The sequence below is a fragment of the Neovison vison genome, chromosome 9 (assembly GCF_020171115.1).
Source record: "Neovison vison isolate M4711 chromosome 9, ASM_NN_V1, whole genome shotgun sequence".
Classification (NCBI taxonomy): domain Eukaryota; kingdom Metazoa; phylum Chordata; class Mammalia; order Carnivora; family Mustelidae; genus Neogale; species Neogale vison.
Window position 1 is genome coordinate 887,617 of NC_058099.1, and position 15,673 is coordinate 903,289.

Sequence of the window (15,673 nt, forward strand, 5' to 3'; positions counted from 1 at the left end):
GAGGCCAGACATTTCACTAAGGGCAGAGCTGAGGTCCGGGGCTGGCTGATCGCTTGCCCCCCCACACACCCCCTTTCCCTGCCAGCCGGGGACCTGTGAGTGGACGACCAGGTCCAGATCTCTCTTGTCTCCTTGTCCTGCAAGCAGAGGGCCCTCCTCCTGCTCCCCTCCCCTCTTGCCTCCCCAGCCCAGGCTTCTGGGCACCCTCCTCCCCATTAGGGATGGGCCAGACCCTGAGCCAGGAGGTAGGGCCTGGGTTTTCCTCTCTCAGCTTGGTGTGTCTGTGACCGTCTTGCCCCTTTGTCTATCTGTGCCCTCACCTATCACCTTGGGACCAGGGCTGGGTGAGGCAGTTTGGCTGCTCAGCTTTGAGCGCCCACCCCCATCTTCCACCCCCGCACCTTGAAGGGCCGGCAGCGCTGCGGTCCGCGTGGTGTCCACCGGCCGACGGTCATACAATTGCGGCTACCTGCCATGCGGCTCGGGCTGTCAGCACCACCGACCCAGGCTCTTCTCTGCTCTGAGGGTGGGGCAGGGACTTGTCGGGGGCCCATGTACTTCCTGTTGCTGGGGGGGGCTCCTTTCAGGACTGGGCCAGGGAAGAGCTGGCCACTCCAGCGGCCTGACCCTCTGAACAAGGCCGCCTGGGAAGCAGCCCAGCCCACCCTTCGGTGCCAGGCCTTCGGGCCACGAGCCCACAGACTCCCCCAGAGAGGGCTGGGAGCGCTCTCGGTCCCACCGGGGGGGGGGGACTCCGCGGGGGCCCACAGGCAGACCCTGGTAGCCAGCCCTAGGGGCCCGGGGGGACCCGCGGAGGGGACGAGTCTCTGGGACCCGGCGGCCCTGAAGGAGGAAGGTGGGCGCTGGGACGCGCCGCGCGGGTGCTCCAGCCGCAACTTCTCCCACCTGCGCCCGCCGGCCGGGGCGGGCGGGGGGCGGGCCGGGGCGGGCGGGGGGCGGGCCCGTGGGCCCGCGGGCGTGGCCAGCCGCCGCCCCAGCCCGTTCGCGCCCCGCCCCGGGCTCCTACCCGCCCGGCCCCGGCCCCGCGCTCCCCTTGCCCCTTGCCCCTGCACGACGCCTCGTCCGCCCGCGCGTCCGCCCATGGCCGGGAAGGTGCTGTCGCTGCTGCCGCCGCTGCTGCTGGCCGCGGCGGGGCTGGCCGGGCTCCTGCTGCTGTGCGTCCCCACCCGCGACGTCCGGGAGCCGCCCGCCCTCAAGGTGCGCGCGCGGGCAGCCGGCGCCGTCTGCGGACGAGCGGACTCCGCGGCGGGGGGCTCGGAGCCGAGCCGGGCCGGCTGCGCCCGCGTGGCAGCCCGGGACCCCCCCACCCCACCGCCCACCCGCGCTCCCGGCCTGGCGGGGCGGAGTCCCGGAAACCGCCCCCCACCCCCGCGCGCGCTCGCCGCGACCCCCGGGAGCCTGTCGCGGGCACGGCCCAGGAGCTGTCCCTCCGCTGCCCCAGATGCGGGCCCTGGACGCCGCAGGCTGCAGCCGGACCCCTGGCCCCCAGCCCCCTGTGGCCCCCGGGGACGCATCTGGTCCAGGTTCAGCCACAGGTGCTGGGGCCTAAGGACTCCTCCTCACCTACCCGGAGACCCTGAGAGCGCCCGGGCAGCCCTTGGGTGCCTAGCGGGGGAGGCTGGGCTGGTCCTGAAGGAGTTGGAGTGGACTAGGCCAGATCTGCGTCCAGTCTCCAGGAGCCCCGCCAACTCCCTTGACCCTTTCTTTATTGGACTTGTGCGAACGGGGACTGGTGTGGGCAAGCGGGTGCTCCAAGCCCTGGGGGGCCCAGGATGGGAGCCCCCAGGAGGGGTGCTCTGGAGCCAAGGGCAAAGAGGAGGTGAGGCTGGGTGGTCTGATCAGGGTTAGCGCGCTGAGGCTGTTTTTCCCAGGCTGGGGAAGAGGACGGCAATGGCCCCTTTCTGGACTCAAGTTCTCCAGCGGGGTTCTCACTGGAGGAACCCTGGCCCTTGGGGTTGCGAGGAAGGCCCATGCAGGCCCTCTCAGCTGGGCAGGACCCAGCTGTCACGGGGACTGGCTTTGTCACGGGGGGTGTCTTCAGGCATGCTTCCAGATCCTGAGGTTTGCTGAGGTCAGAGAGGTGGGGACAGAGGAGAGGAAGAGAGAGTGGGTGGAGGGAGCTCCTGCAGCCAGCTTTCTCTCTTGGAGCCTGGGGACCTCATGTCCCCAGGGCCAGGTCCCAGGACTCCTCTGACCCTGACAGAGCTCCTGAGCTTCCCTCACCAGGAAGGTTCCTGCAGTCAGAAGAGGAGAGGCTCCAGGCCGTCCACCCCTGCCTGCCCATTTCCTCCCCAGCCAAGCTGTGTCTCTGTGGCTGTCCCTGCTGCCCTAGCCCCAGCACTTCATTCTGGAGTTTCCAGCCCTGCCATGGGGTGGGATCGGGCAGAGAGCTGGGGGGGCAAAGGGCGTGGCCTCAGGCCCCACCCCCAGCTGACCCCACCCTCACCCCCACTCCCAGTATGGCATCGTCCTGGATGCTGGCTCTTCGCACACATCCATGTTCATCTACAAGTGGCCCGCGGACAAGGAGAATGACACAGGCATCGTGGGCCAGCATAGCTCCTGTGACGTGCATGGTAAGGTCTTCTGAGCCCTAGGCACCCCTAGTCTGGACACCCACTCATTCTAGGGCCTCAGGGGCCCTCTCTGGCCTTACCCTCCAGAATCTCGATGCCTCCTTTGCTTGATGTGGCTGGGGCCTGCTCCAGGAAGGAGCTGCAGAAGCCTCCCAGAGAGAAAGGCTAGGGGCAGTTCAAAGGAGAAAGGAAGCCCCAGGCGGTGGTTGGGAGGTTGGGCCTTGCCTGGCCCAAGACCGGCACACCCAAGCAGGCCCCTGAGGAGGGCAGGCCTCGTGCTTTGCCCTGGCACCTGTGTGCACACCCATGGGCAGGTGGCAGTCTGGGAGACCGGGTGGCCCCAGGAAGGTGGGCCCCTTTGTCTCTGAGGGCTGGAGCTGGAAAGGGGTGTCTAAGCCGCCACCTGGTTTAGGAGCCCAAGGTCCCCAATCCTGCCAGTCCATGGCTCACTTAGGGGCTGCCCTTCAGGATTGGGCCCATTTCCTTGTCTCCCTCTAGGAGGGGGGATCTCCAGCTACGCGGACAACCCTTCCAGGGCGGGCCAGAGTCTCGTTGAGTGTTTGGACCAGGCGCTTCAGCAGGTGCCCAAGGAGAGACACGGGGACACTCCCCTCTACCTGGGAGCCACAGCAGGCATGCGTCTGCTCAAGTGAGTGTGCCCGGCCCTGACCTTCCCCATCTCCACGAGAGGCTTAGCACAGGGTAGGCCCCTGCACACCACTCTGGTGCCCACCCTGCGCGGTGGCCCTGGGCAGACACAGTGCCCGCAGCAGCAGGATCTCAGCTACCCGCGGAGGCTGTCCCTCAGAGTCCTCCCTGTGTTACAGCATGACCAGTCCAGAGGCCTCGGCCAGTGTGCTCGCGGCTGTGACCCAGACGCTGACCCAGTATCCCTTTGATTTCCGTGGTGCCCACATCCTCTCGGGCCAGGACGAGGGGGTGTTTGGTTGGGTGACCGCCAACTACCTGCTGGAGAACTTCATCCAGGTGGGCCTGATGCCAGCCCAAGTGAGCCAGGGGGCGTGGGGCCCACCTGCTGGCTGACCCCAACCTCCGCTCCCCACAGTACGGCTGGGTGGGCCGGTGGTTCCGGCCGAGGAAGGGAACGCTGGGGGCCATGGACCTGGGGGGCGCCTCCACTCAGATCACCTTCGAGACGGCCAGCCCGGCGGAGGATCCAGCCAACGAGGTCCAGCTCTGGCTCTACGGACAGCCGTACCGTGTCTACACACACAGCTTCCTCTGCTATGGCCGGGACCAGGTTCTCTTGAGGCTGCTGGCCAGTGCACTGCAGGTGCCCCATGACCCCCACCCACCTGCACTACTGTGCCCTCCTGGAAGGAGGGGGTGAGAAGAGATGGGAGCCAGGGGTCCAGAGCAGAGCCTGGACTGAGGGGTTTGCTCTAGGCAGCAGAAGCGAAAGCCGGGCTTTCCCCAGCTGGCAGGACAGATGCAGAGGAGTCTCCCAGTCACAAAGGCCAAGCGGTGGGGGTGGGTCTGGACGTTGCCTGGCTGGGGAGGAAGGAGGGCCAGGGCTGGGTCTCCAAAGGCCTGGAGTGCCTGGCCGGGGGTCGGGGTGGGGGACGAGCTGTCCAGCAGACACAGAGAGTCATGGAGTGCGCCTGAGCACAGAAGCAATGTTGCCCAAGTTGGACTTATGGGAAACTCACCAGGCAGGTCCTAGAGGGAGGCTCTGTGAAGAGCCTGGGCTGAGGGCAGCAGGCAGAGCCTGGCGAAGGGGTGATGCACGCCGCACCTTGCATTCCCCCCCCAGACCCATGGCTTCCACCCTTGCTGGCCAAGGGGCTACTCCACCCAAGTGCTGCCTCGGGACGTGTACGCATCTCCGTGCGCGGAGGCCCGGCAGCCCCAGGCCTTCAACAGCAGCGCCAGGGTCAGCCTGTCTGGGACCAGCGAGCCTGCCCTCTGCCGCAGCCTTGTCGCGCGGCTCTTCAATTTCTCCTCCTGCCGCTTCTCCCGATGTTCCTTCAACGGCATCTTCCAGCCCCCTGTGACTGGGAAATTCATCGTGAGTGCAGGGGAGGGGCATGAGGGCTGGTGCCCTGTAGCATGTGGGGCCTGTTCTCGGGGTGACCATACCCCCCCTTGCAGGCCTTCTCTGCCTTCTTCTACACCATGGACTTCCTGAGGACGGTGATGGGGCTCTCTGTGGCCACCATGCAGCAGCTGGAGGTCGCGGTGGTCACAGTGTGCAACCAGACGTGGAGCGAGGTGAACTTCCTTCCCGCTCCTCCAGAGCTAGGCGAGAGGGCCCAGCCAGCCAGCAGCAGGCCTCCCTGACCCAGATCTTGAGCACAGAGGGAGGGCCCTGCAGTGGCAGGGCCCAGCGAGTGAAGTGGGTTGGGGACCGGCTGTAGCAGGCAGGACCGCCAGAGCTCAGGGGTAGGGGAGCCAGGCTCCGAAGGCGACTTCCAGGTTTCCGGCTTCTGCCGCTGGTCAGACGCGTGTCAAGTGAAGGAAGTGGCGTTTTCATAGGTGGAGCGTGGGGTGCCAAACCCGGGGAGAAACAGCGTCTCGGGGCTCTGGAGGTGACAGAGGCCCCATCCCATCTTCTCTGTGTCTAGTCTCAGGCACACCTGGGGGGTGGGGAAGTGGGGGAGCAAAAGCCTTGCCCAAGGTCCATGCTGAAGGCCTGCTGCTTCTCCTGGGACCCTGACCTCGCACTAAGGTTGCTGCCAGCCTGCTGCTCCCGGGGTGGCCATCCCTGCCGTACCATCGAGGGCCCCCTCCAAAGCAGGGGCAGCCCACAGCCGTCCAAAAGTCATACTGTTGGTCCTGGAGGGAACCATCCTGCCTGGGGGTCGAGGCCCCTTTGGCCTCTGAGCCATCTCCGGCCCCTCCTTGCCCATGGGTGTGTGCTGGGGTCGGCAGATACAGCATGCCGTCGCCGGCCACCCCTCCTCGTGGGCCAAGACCTCCAGCGGGTCGCCGGCCCAACAGTATCCCCCATGCGTCCCAGCTGCAGGCTCGCGCCCCGGGACAGCAAGCCCACCTGCCTCACTACTGCGCTGGGGCCATGTTCGTGCAGCAGCTGCTGAGCCGCGGCTACGGCTTCCACGAGCGCACCTTCGGAGGGGTGACCTTCCAGAAGAAGGTGGGGGCCGGTGGTCCCGGGGTGCGGAGGGGCAGTCCCCACCCCGGACCGCGCGGAGCCTGAGGCCATGCCCCTCGCCCGCAGGCCGGGGATGCCACAGTGGGCTGGGCGCTCGGCTACATGCTGAACCTGACCAACATGATCCCCGCCGAGCCGCCGGCGCTGCGCAAGGGCACAGACTTCGGGGCCTGGGTCGTCCTGGTCCTGCTCTCCGCCGTCCTGCTTCTGGCTGCGACCATCCTGCTGCTGTGCCGGGCCTGCGCGGCCAAGGCGTCCAGCGCCATCTAGGGGCGGGCTGGGGGTGGCGGCCCTCAGGGCAAACCGCCCCCCCCAACCCCAGCGCTGCCCAGACCCAGACGGGGGACACTGGCTTACTCACCCACAGGGAACAAGGTCCAGACCCTGCCTGCCCGCTCCAGCCCCCTCCAGCCCCCTCCAGCCTGCGGGGTCCCCTGGGCCTCCTCTTCCTGGGGGTGGGGGATTCAGACACCCCACAGCCCTCAGCCGGTGACCCCGGGGCTGGGTGTGCAGAGTGGAGTTAGGGCGCTTGGAGCACCCCTTTCCCAAGTCAGACTCTGTATGAGGGGGAGGGTCAGAGCCCACTGGCTGGGAATGCAGCACCTACTTGTGAAAATTTTGTAATAAAAACTTCTTTCCAGAGTCCTGGAGAGGACGTCCATAGGGTGGGGCCTCCTTGCCGCTGCCCGCCCTCTTCCCCACAGCTGTGCTGGCCAGGAAGACCAGCTGCTAGTCCCAAGGGTGGCTCCAGGCTCTTCCTGCTTTCTTCCTTCGTGGGTGCAGGCACAGAGCCGTGGGAACCCTGCTCCCCGGCTCCACAGCTGCACCCGGAGCAGCCAGGGGCCACCCGCCAAGAGAAAGTCCCCGAGTCCCTTGGGTCTCATCCAGCCAGCAAGGCCCCCGCAGCTCCTCCAGGTCTGTGATGAGGGGCCCTGGCCTGGGACTGGCTTGGGGTGAGGGTGGGGAGGTGGAGGCGGTGGGAAGGGGTGGGACTGGCCACTCTGTGCTAGAAGGGGCAGGGGGGTGGGCCCTCCACCAGAAGTGGTGCTGGGGCGAGTTGAGATGAGGGCCAGGAGGAAGGCAGGGCCCCATCGCTCAGGTGGCAGCACGTTGCGGGGAGGCTGGCTGCAAAGCCCAGGTGCCGCGGTGCTGGGACACACCTCCCCTCCTGCCTGGTGCCCTCTTCAGCATCCAGGGGAGGTACCAGCTCCCCCCCCCGGGGGGCTCCTGCGGCCTCCTCCTGTGAGCACTGGTTTATCCTGGGTGGGGAGGCTAGCTTTGGGCTGCTCTCCTGCCCCCAACCTTTCCAGAAACTGAGCACAGACACTGCTTCTGTCTGGTCGGTGGCCCGGGGGGAGAATGGCGGTGCCTGTGCTCGCATGCCTGCGGTTCTGCAGGGGTCGGGGTGTCCAACGTCCAGAACCTGGAGGCAGCCAGCCCTCTCTTTGGAGTTCTGAGGCACAACTGGCTGAGGGGAAGCATCCGGTGGCGGGGCTCACCCCTGTCCTCTCAGTGCAGTGAGTCAGAGGGTGGTTTCCCAGGTGGGGTGGGTGGGAGTCCTTTCTGGGGGCAGCAGGTGCCATGCGAGCTGCTCTTTGTCGCCGGGCCTCAGGGAGCTGAAGGCTGTCACCGAGGGACCGTGGACAGCTCCCAGCTGTCCCTCATCAGGCGCTCCACATCCCTCTTGCCCCCTGGTGGCCTCACTGAGACCAGCCGCCCCATTCCAAGCACAGCGGTCACCAACACCGCCCCGTTCTGGGCGTGTGTTTGCTTTTATCACGCGTCTCCGAGGGCCCAGGTGCGTCTTGGCACGCACCTTTCTATCTGCGTGCGCCTGGCGTCCCGCTGTTCCCGGGGCTCGGGCCTGCAGGCCCCAGGCCGGTCCCCGTGCTCCCGCCGCTGGAGGTTGGGGGTTGGGTGGGAATTGGCGACAGAGAGGGGACCGCGGGAAATGCATCCTGGGGATGCCCACCCCAGGCCCAGCGGGTATGCAGAGGACAGAGAAGGCCCCCGGCCGCGGAGGCCGCAGAAGCCGAGGCGCCCCGAGGGCTGGAGCGAGGCGGAATCGCCATCCGAGGAAGGGGGCGGGGGCGCAGCCCGGAGGCGCCGTCCCGCCCCCACAGACGGAGCGCGCAGGCGCACTCCCCGCGAGCCGCCCGCCGCCGCGCCCCGGTCCCGGATCCTTTGCCGCAGCGTCAGCGCCGCCGCCGCCGCCTTTCCGCCTCCGCCCCCTCGTCCGCCGCCGCCGCCGCCGCCCGCGCCTCCCCGACGCGGCGCCCGCAGCCCGCGCCGAGCCCCGGGCCGCGCGGTGCCATGCAGCCCCGGCGGCGGCGCTGAAGGATGGCGACGCCGGTCCCTCCGCCCTCGCCGCGACACCTGCGGCTGCTGCGGCTGCTGCTCTCCGGCCTCGTCCTCGGCGCGGCCCTGCGCGGTGCCTCGGCCGGCCGCCCGGGTGAGCGGGAGCGGCCGGCGCAGGCCGCGGGGCGCCCCGGGGCCCGGGACCGCCGGGCCGCGCGGCGCCGTCGCCCGCCCCGCCGCCGCCCCGGCCGCAGGCCCCGCCTCGCCCGGGATGGGGTCAACAGGCCCGGCCCGGAGGGCTCCGCCGGCCACCGGAGGGCTCCGCCGGCGAGGGCTGCTCCTGGGCTCCCGGCGGCGACCCCGAAGTTCACGCGCGTCCTGTCTTTGTCTCTGCAGCCGTGGGCTTGCGCTGTGTGTCTGTCTGGGGAGGGGGTCGCCGCGGGGACTCGGTCCTGGGCGCGTCTCTGCGTGGGCGCTTCTTGGGGTTCGCGGGTGCGGGCCCGGCCCTGGGAGCCTGCCGGCCGCGCCGCTGGTGTCTGCCCTGGGGTCGGGGTCGCGGCACTGGGCTGCCTGTCCCCATGCCTCAGGTGGTGTTGGGCGCGAACCTTGCTTTGCTGCCCTGAGGGTCTGAATCATCCCAGGCCTGGGGGCTTGATCGGGCTTCAGTGGAGGCAGAAGGTGCTGCCCTCCAGGTCCCTCTTCTGCACTGGGGGCAGACCTTGAGGGGCCCAGGGTCCTGGGAGACCCGCCCTGCTTCCCAGAGGGGCACTGAGGCTCCAGGCCAGAAGGTCTGCAGGAACCCAGAGTCCCAAACGCACCCCCACCCCAGGGCCGAACTGGGAGACTGCTCATTCACTTCTGGCAGGGCCATAGGAGAGGACCTATTCTTAGCCCATTTTACCGATGAGAAAACAGGTACCAAGAAGTGACACAGTGGGATGCCAACCTGGGCCTTGTGGTTCTGTGTGTGTGGTCTCCTTCTGGCCACAGCACCCCCGCACGGGAGACTGGAGTGTGGCTGACCCAGGAAAATGGAGGCTGCCTGCAGAGAACCTGGCTCCGGGGCACGCAGGGTGGGGCCTCTGGAGGAAAGGCAGAGCAGCCTTTGGGCTGAGCGCGCGGGGGTGGCCAGGTGCCCAGGTGCCCTCCCTGCTGCTCATTAGCATTATACTCTCCCAGATGCGGGGTGTGGTGCCAGCCACTCTCCGGCTGCCACTGATCTGGGATCTCTTCCTGCACCCCGGGGCTGGAGTGGCTCTCTCCGCAGACTAGCCAGGCAGCACCCCTGTCTTTCTAGGCTGGGGGCGGGGGAGTGTAGGGAGGCCTCTGGAACCCAGAACCTGGAACCAACTTGGTGCTTTAGGTCCCAGCCCCTGGCCTGTGCACTCTGGGTTCTCAGCACTTTGAGCGGGGACTGCCTGACTCCCCAAGCACCCTGGCTCGTGGATGGGGTCCAGACTGATCTGCTGGCCTAGGCTGAAAGGCTAAGTAGCCCACTAGCCCCGCTCTCTGATGCTGCCGTCTGTTGACCCAGGTAGTAGAGGATGGGGGTCCCCTGGATGGAGTCAGCCTGCTGCTGCCTGCTTCAAGGGCTGCGGGAGTTTCCTGCCTACAGCTAGGAGGCTGGGAGTGTCAGGTTACCAAGGAAACCAAGGCAGGCCAGCCAAGGTCTGGAGAAGGACAGAGCCAGCACTCCCTGATCCCCCACGTACCTTGGGCCCAGTGGCCCTCCTGCAGGGCGGGCTGAGGGCTGTGCGGAGAGGAATAGTCCTGGGCCTCCAGAGACACCCCAGCCCAGCCTCCCCAACCAGGACTGACAGTCCTGCTGGGTGTCTTCCTAGGTTCTCTGGCTCTGCTGCCCTCTAACCGGGACCAGTGTTCCAGCCTCAGGGCATTCCCTAGCTTGGAGGCAGCTCACCGTCTGTATCCCAGAAGGGAAACTGAGGCATAGAGGGCTACTGTTTTCCATCCCTCAGCATTGGGATGAGAACCCTTGGCCATCTATACAGGACGCCAGAGTTTGGGCTCAAAGTCAGGGACCGGGCCAGGGCCAAAGCCCCAGGGACCCCCCAGTCCCCGGCAGCATGACTACGGGAGTGACCCTGGCCTGGTTTTTGTATCTCAACCAGGTGAGATGTGCCGACCCCATCCTTGGTCTCCCCAAACCAGCAGCTTCTCTGTGCTCCGGAGACAAGCCAGAGATCAGACACAGGAAGGAGGGCCTGTCTTCCCTTGTTCTGGGCCACCTTCCAGCTCTGCTGTAGGGAGTGGGGTGACAGGATGGGACTTGCAGGGCGGCCTCGAGGTGGTGGGAAAGCTGGGTGGACAGCGTCTTCGGCTCCCCCGGAGGCAGAGAGAGACCCAGGCCCCGCCTTCTAGGGCTCCCAGCCTTGATGGAGGGCGCTTTGAGACGGGAAGCAGGACCTCCCGGGCTGCCTGGCCCTGGACAGGACCGCTTCTGCACGGGGCTGGCTCAGGCCTGGAGAGTGGACTCTCGGGAGTGGGTGGGGCAGGAGAGTTCCGATAAGTGTGGGGACTGCTTGTCTTCCTGGTCCTGGTCTCTGGCTGTCGGGAGGAAGGGCCTGCCCAGAACAATGGCCGGAGCCGGGCCAGACTGGGTCAGCTCTGGGGGGAGGGGCTGCCAGGCAGGACAGCCTCTGCAGGGCTGGGCCAAGCAGGGCGGTGATCTGGCTCTGCCTTTTGCTTCCTTCCTAGATGGAGCTGCCTGTCCTGGGAGCCTGGACTGCGCCCTGAAGAGGCGGGCGCGGTGCCCCCCCGGTGCACATGTCTGTGGGCCCTGCCTTCAGCCCTTCCAGGAAGACCCGCAGGGACAGTGTGTGCCCAGGACGCGCCGGCTTGTGGGTATGGGAGAGAAAGATGTGCTTCCCCCTCCCCTGCCCTGATTCGGTTGTCACTCAGCCTCAGACCCTGAGTTTTGTTGGTGTGTGGAGCCCTTTATGTCTCCGAGGGGCCCAGTGATCTTTCCAGATAGCACAAGCCCAGAGCCTGGCAGCTGGCTGAGGCATGGGGCAGTTAGCCCCTATCAGGGCAAGGGGTGTTTGGCGTGAAATGCTGGGGTGATCGCAGGAGAGGAAGAATCAGAGTTCCCCATTCCCCCCCGCCCCGGCCTACCCTGGCTCCCTGCCCCATGTGTACTCCTTCTCCACGGCTTCGTCACACTGTGTAATCCGTGGGCCTTCCCTGCCAGCCTGAGCCCAGAAGGTCTGCACGGCCAGCTCCTCAGTGAGTTCAGGTGGGATGGGGCATTACAGAGAGAAGTCGGCTGGGGCAGGAGGACCTTCCCGGAGGAGGAACGCGTTCCTGGCAGGAGGCGGGCTGGGAAAGGAGACGCGCGGGCCTGCTTCAGAAGGCGGCAGGCGCTCTGCTCTCTCCCTGCTGTGTAGAGTGTGTCCTTGGAGCCTCTGTCTGGATTGTGGGGCTGTGGCTGGGACCGGGGAGCGGGGGGCCCAGCTACCAGCCCCATCCTGATATCTGCCCTCAGTTCCTACCCATTAACTGGTGGGGATGGGGACAGAATGGGGCTTCTTCCCTCTTCTTAAAGACTTGCTCGCTGCCTGTCTTGGCAGAGAAGGGGTGGGGTGATGTGTGGATAACAATCAGGGTGAGGGCACCCCTTCTCTTCTCCCTCTGGCCTTGGTGCATTCCCCTGACACCTCCGCTCCCTTGCCCCGGCTCCCCCTTGCCTGGGAAAGCTGCTGCGCACATGGGCTGCCTTCAGCGGTCACCAAGGCAACTCGGGATGGCCAGGATTGCAGGCTGGTACCTAGTCCTCTGGCCACCACCCGTGTCTGGGAGGAACCTGGAGGGAGGAGGAGGTCTGGGCCAGGGGTCTGGCTCCTGGATGGACCCCAGCTCCTCTGGAGGGCTGCCCACAGCTGGGGTGGCTGGGTTGGGGCTGGGGTCCTCTCCACCTGCCTGATGGGCCCTCACCGTCTCCAGGGGAGAGCCTGCCCAGGCCCAGACTGGAAGATGAGATTGACTTCCTGGCCCACGAGCTGGCCCGGCAGGAGCCAGGGCACTCCATGCTCACGGCTCAGCCCCAGCCGGAAGCTGGACAGCGGCCGCTGGAGCCGGGTGAGACCCAGCCCATTCCCACTCCTCCCCCCCGCCCCCCCCCGGCGGGGGCCTGACCCCTGGCCGGTCCTAGTGTTCTAACCTGCCTTCTCTCTGCAGCGGCCACCCTGGGGCTCTCAGAGCGCCGCCAGGGCCCCGACCTGGGCCCCCCCTCCACTCGAGGAGCCCCCGCACCCACGCCCCACACCTCTTTGGGCTCCCCTGTGTCCTCTGTGCCCGTGCACGTGGCCCCCTTGGAGCCCCGGGGCTGGCGCGGTGACGGACTCGCCCTCGGTAGGTCTGGAGGTCCGTAGGTCTCTGGGTGGGCAGGAGGCCGGGCCCCGCCCAGAAGGCCGCCCTCACCGCGCCCCCCCCACCCCGCAGTGCTCGTCGTGGCGTGCTCGGTAGCCGGCGCGGCCGCCCTGGCCCTGGCCGCCCTGTGCTGGTGCAGGTGAGCGCGGGGCGCGCCGGGCCGTGGGCGGCGGCGGGCGGCGGCGGGCGGCGGCTCCGCGGGTCTCAGGCTCCGCTCTCCGCAGGCTGCAGCGAGACGTCCGCCTGACCCAGAAGGCCGACTACGCGGCCCCGCAGGCGCCCGGCTCCCCCGCAGCGCCCGGGATCTCGGTGCGTGGCCCCGCCCCGGCCCCGCCCCTCCGGCCCCCGGCTCCGCGGCCTGACCCCCGCCGCCCTCTCCCCGCGCAGCCCGGCGACCAGAGGCTCGCGCAGAGCGCCGAGATGTACCACTACCAGCACCAGAGGCAGCAGTTGCGGTGCCTGGAGCGGTGAGAGGCCCCCACCCCGTCGCCCCGGCACCCGGGCCCCCACCTGCGCCGCCCCGGCTCTGGCCGAGGGGCACTGAGCCCCCCGGGGAAGTCTGGGCCCCTGGCGCCCGGAGGGTGTGGGAGGCCCTAGCGATCCCGCCCCCTACCCAGGCATAAAGAGCCGCCCCAGGAGCTGGAGTCCTTGTCCTCAGACGAGGAGAACGAAGACGGTGACTTCACGGTTTACGAGTGCCCGGGCCTGGCCCCGGTGAGTCCCTGGCAGGAGCCCTCTGGGCGGGGCGGGGCGGCAGTGGGGACCAGCCGGGTGGGGGCTGCCCCTGCGCCCCATGACCCGCCTGCCTTACCCCGGCCAACACAGACCGGAGAGATGGAGGTCCGGAATCCGCTGTTCGACCACTCCTCGCTGTCCACGCCCCTGCCACAGTGACCTGAAGGCTGCCTCTCTCTTCTCCTGGACTGCATGGCCCAGGGGTGGGGAGGGGCAGGGCACACCGGTTCCCTTAAACACACCTTGTTCTCGCAGTGGGTGTGCTTGTGGCTGGGCCAGGGCACCAGAGGGGTGGGGGCGGGAACCCCTGACGGAGGAGACTTCGCGCCCTTCTGCCGGGACCTTCTCTTGCACCTGTCCTGTTGAGTCCTTACCCCCAAATGAGGGGACAGGGAGAACCGTGAGACCAGGCAAGGATGAGGAATCCTGGCAACAATTAAAATACATTTCAAACCCGTCCTCTTGGTGTGCTGGCGACTGACCTCCATCCCACCGTTTAGGGCCACGGTGGACGGACGCTGGAGTGGAGGCCTGGGGCTTCCTCCGGCCCTCCCAGAGATGGCGGGGCCATCTCCGCACTCCTGCTTCTGCTTGCAAAGGGGGTCTCACTGCCTGCCGGGGAAGAGAGGCTTTGTTTTTCTACCAACACAAGATTCCTCCTACCCTCTCCTGTAGGCCTCACCCCTACGGAAACTTCTGTCTCAAGTAGGGGAGGAGCGCGGTATGGGGGGCGGGGGTTGGGGGGGCTGGTCTACAGTTGGTACCACGCCCTGGAAGGTCCCATTCCACGTGTGCTGAAAAGAGCAGGGGTGTGAGGGCGGCGGGCACCCAACCTCCGTTTCTGCTACTGGCCATCTGGGCCGGAAGGCGGGGCAGAACAGGACGCAGCCCTGAGCGTGGGCTTGTGATGGGAGCCACGAGGCCCTGGGGCCCCTGCAGCCCACATGGGGCAGGGGGTTCCGAGGGGCACAGGCTGACAGGCTGATAGGGCAGGGCAGGCCGGGCCAGGAGAGAGGGGCAGCAGGGACCCTGAATGTCAGGAGGGGGTCGTGGCCCACCCCAGCCACCCACCCAGGAGCAAGGAGGTCTGTGGAAGGGCAGAGTGACCTTCAGAGTGGGGGCCGCCCTGTGCGACCGGTGGTACAGAGGCTGAGTGGGGAGGGGAGTTTCTCGTTTCTGCCCTGCGAGCTCGCCATGCTTCAGCCCCTTGGCCAAACTTAACTGGCTTGGCACCCTGTCTGAGCATGGAGCACAAATTCCCATGGCCAGCACAGACCCTGAGATGACACTCCTCTGCTGGGAGATGCCCCCACACCTGCGAGACCCTGAGGGTCAGAGCACACTGGGGGTGCCGTGGCCCCTGAGCCATGCCCCTACGAGGCGGGAACCGCTCCATCTGGAGACTCCAGGACGTGACGCGCATCTTCTGCAGGTCACACTCACTGTCCTGTCCGCCGGGGCAGCAGGCCGGCCTGGTTCCCAGTCCCCCTGCGACACCCCCACGCCAGGTGCACCGCCCACCAGGGCACGTGTGGTGCAGAAAGAGCTGAGCCAGGCTCGGGTTCGGGACACAGAGATCCTGCAGCGGCTCCTGCATAAGGAGGGGGATGTGGCCCCCCGCCCGGGCAGGAAGGGAAGGAAGGAGAAGGAGCGCAGGTGCGGGCCGGCACCCACGCGCCCAGCGGCTCCCCAGAGGAGAGCCGCCGCTCCCACCGCCCGCTGCAGTGGCTCCGCACAGCCCTCGTGTATACCCCTGGCCTGGGAGCCCCTCTGTGCACCCACCTTCCGAAGGTGTTCCCCGAACCCTCGGTTCATCTTGTCCTCGACCGTAAAGGGTGCGCTCCCTCCACGGCGGACAGATGGCTTCAGAGCTCTGCTGCGGGGGCGGAGCTCAGGGGTAGAGCACTTGACTGCAGAGCTCGGCCGCCAGGGGCCGTCTGGGCACGCGGATGGCCTCCGCCTTGCTCAAGCTCAGCCTTGGGGCGGGCGGGGGCGCTCTCCCTGGGGCACCCCCAGGCTGGGGCTAAAGCCAGGTCTGCCCCCCATTGCCCTCGGTGCTGTTGCCTGCAAGGGAGAGGCGGTCACAGGCCAGTGGCCTGGCCTCCTCCAGTTTGCGCTTTCTTCAGCAGGTGCCCCCCAGGAGGCTGGCCTCGCGGTGGGACCAGGGCCGGGGCTGCGGGAGGGACACTGCGCCCCTGACTCCCAGAAGCTCACGGGCTGCGGTGCTGGAGTGAGGTGCCCGCCTGGGTCCCAGTGAGCCACAGGGCCTGGGCCGAGCGGGCGGATGAGGCCCCCACTTTCCCTTTGACTCGTGCGGTCTCTCCTTCCTCACTTTGCTCGAGAGCTCTCTCACTCTGACCTGTTTCTGGACCAAATCTCGGGGCCCCATTTCCCAGCCAGCACGTTCCCACGACAGGGGCCCCGTGGTTGCCAACCCGAGCTGGCAGGGGTGTGGCGGGGCGGGGGGCAGCAGACGCCGGGCAGAGTGGGAGGCTTGCTTGGCTTCCCACCCAGGAAGGGAGCA

General features: G+C 67.6%; 2 protein-coding genes across 4 annotated transcripts; both read left to right on the forward strand.

Moving 5' to 3' along the window:
* Positions 1-221: 221 nt before the first annotated feature.
* Positions 222-6,000, forward strand: ENTPD2 (ectonucleoside triphosphate diphosphohydrolase 2). Its single transcript, XM_044264359.1, has 9 exons — positions 222-245; positions 2,480-2,597; positions 3,096-3,246; positions 3,425-3,584; positions 3,664-3,891; positions 4,372-4,626; positions 4,710-4,829; positions 5,578-5,712; positions 5,797-6,000. Exons 1-9 carry the CDS (start codon positions 222-224, stop codon positions 5,998-6,000), a joined length of 1,395 nt encoding a protein of 464 aa, XP_044120294.1.
* Positions 6,001-7,984: 1,984 nt separating this feature from the next.
* NPDC1 (neural proliferation, differentiation and control 1) lies at positions 7,985-13,608 on the forward strand. 3 transcript variants are annotated; one of them, XM_044264465.1, is made up of 9 exons: positions 7,985-8,182; positions 10,744-10,890; positions 11,989-12,123; positions 12,223-12,396; positions 12,487-12,553; positions 12,639-12,723; positions 12,802-12,881; positions 13,032-13,128; positions 13,240-13,608. In XM_044264465.1, the coding sequence occupies exons 1-9, from the start codon at positions 8,071-8,073 to the stop codon at positions 13,306-13,308; spliced, it is 966 nt and encodes a 321-aa protein (XP_044120400.1). In that variant the 5' UTR covers positions 7,985-8,070; the 3' UTR covers positions 13,309-13,608. The 3 variants fall into 3 exon arrangements, with proteins under 3 accessions (XP_044120400.1, XP_044120399.1, XP_044120398.1); XM_044264464.1 differs by lacking the exon at positions 7,985-8,182 and having other exon boundaries at positions 8,300-10,890; positions 13,073-13,128; positions 13,240-13,331; XM_044264463.1 differs by lacking the exon at positions 7,985-8,182 and having other exon boundaries at positions 8,302-10,890.
* The last annotated feature ends 2,065 nt before the right edge of the window (positions 13,609-15,673 follow it).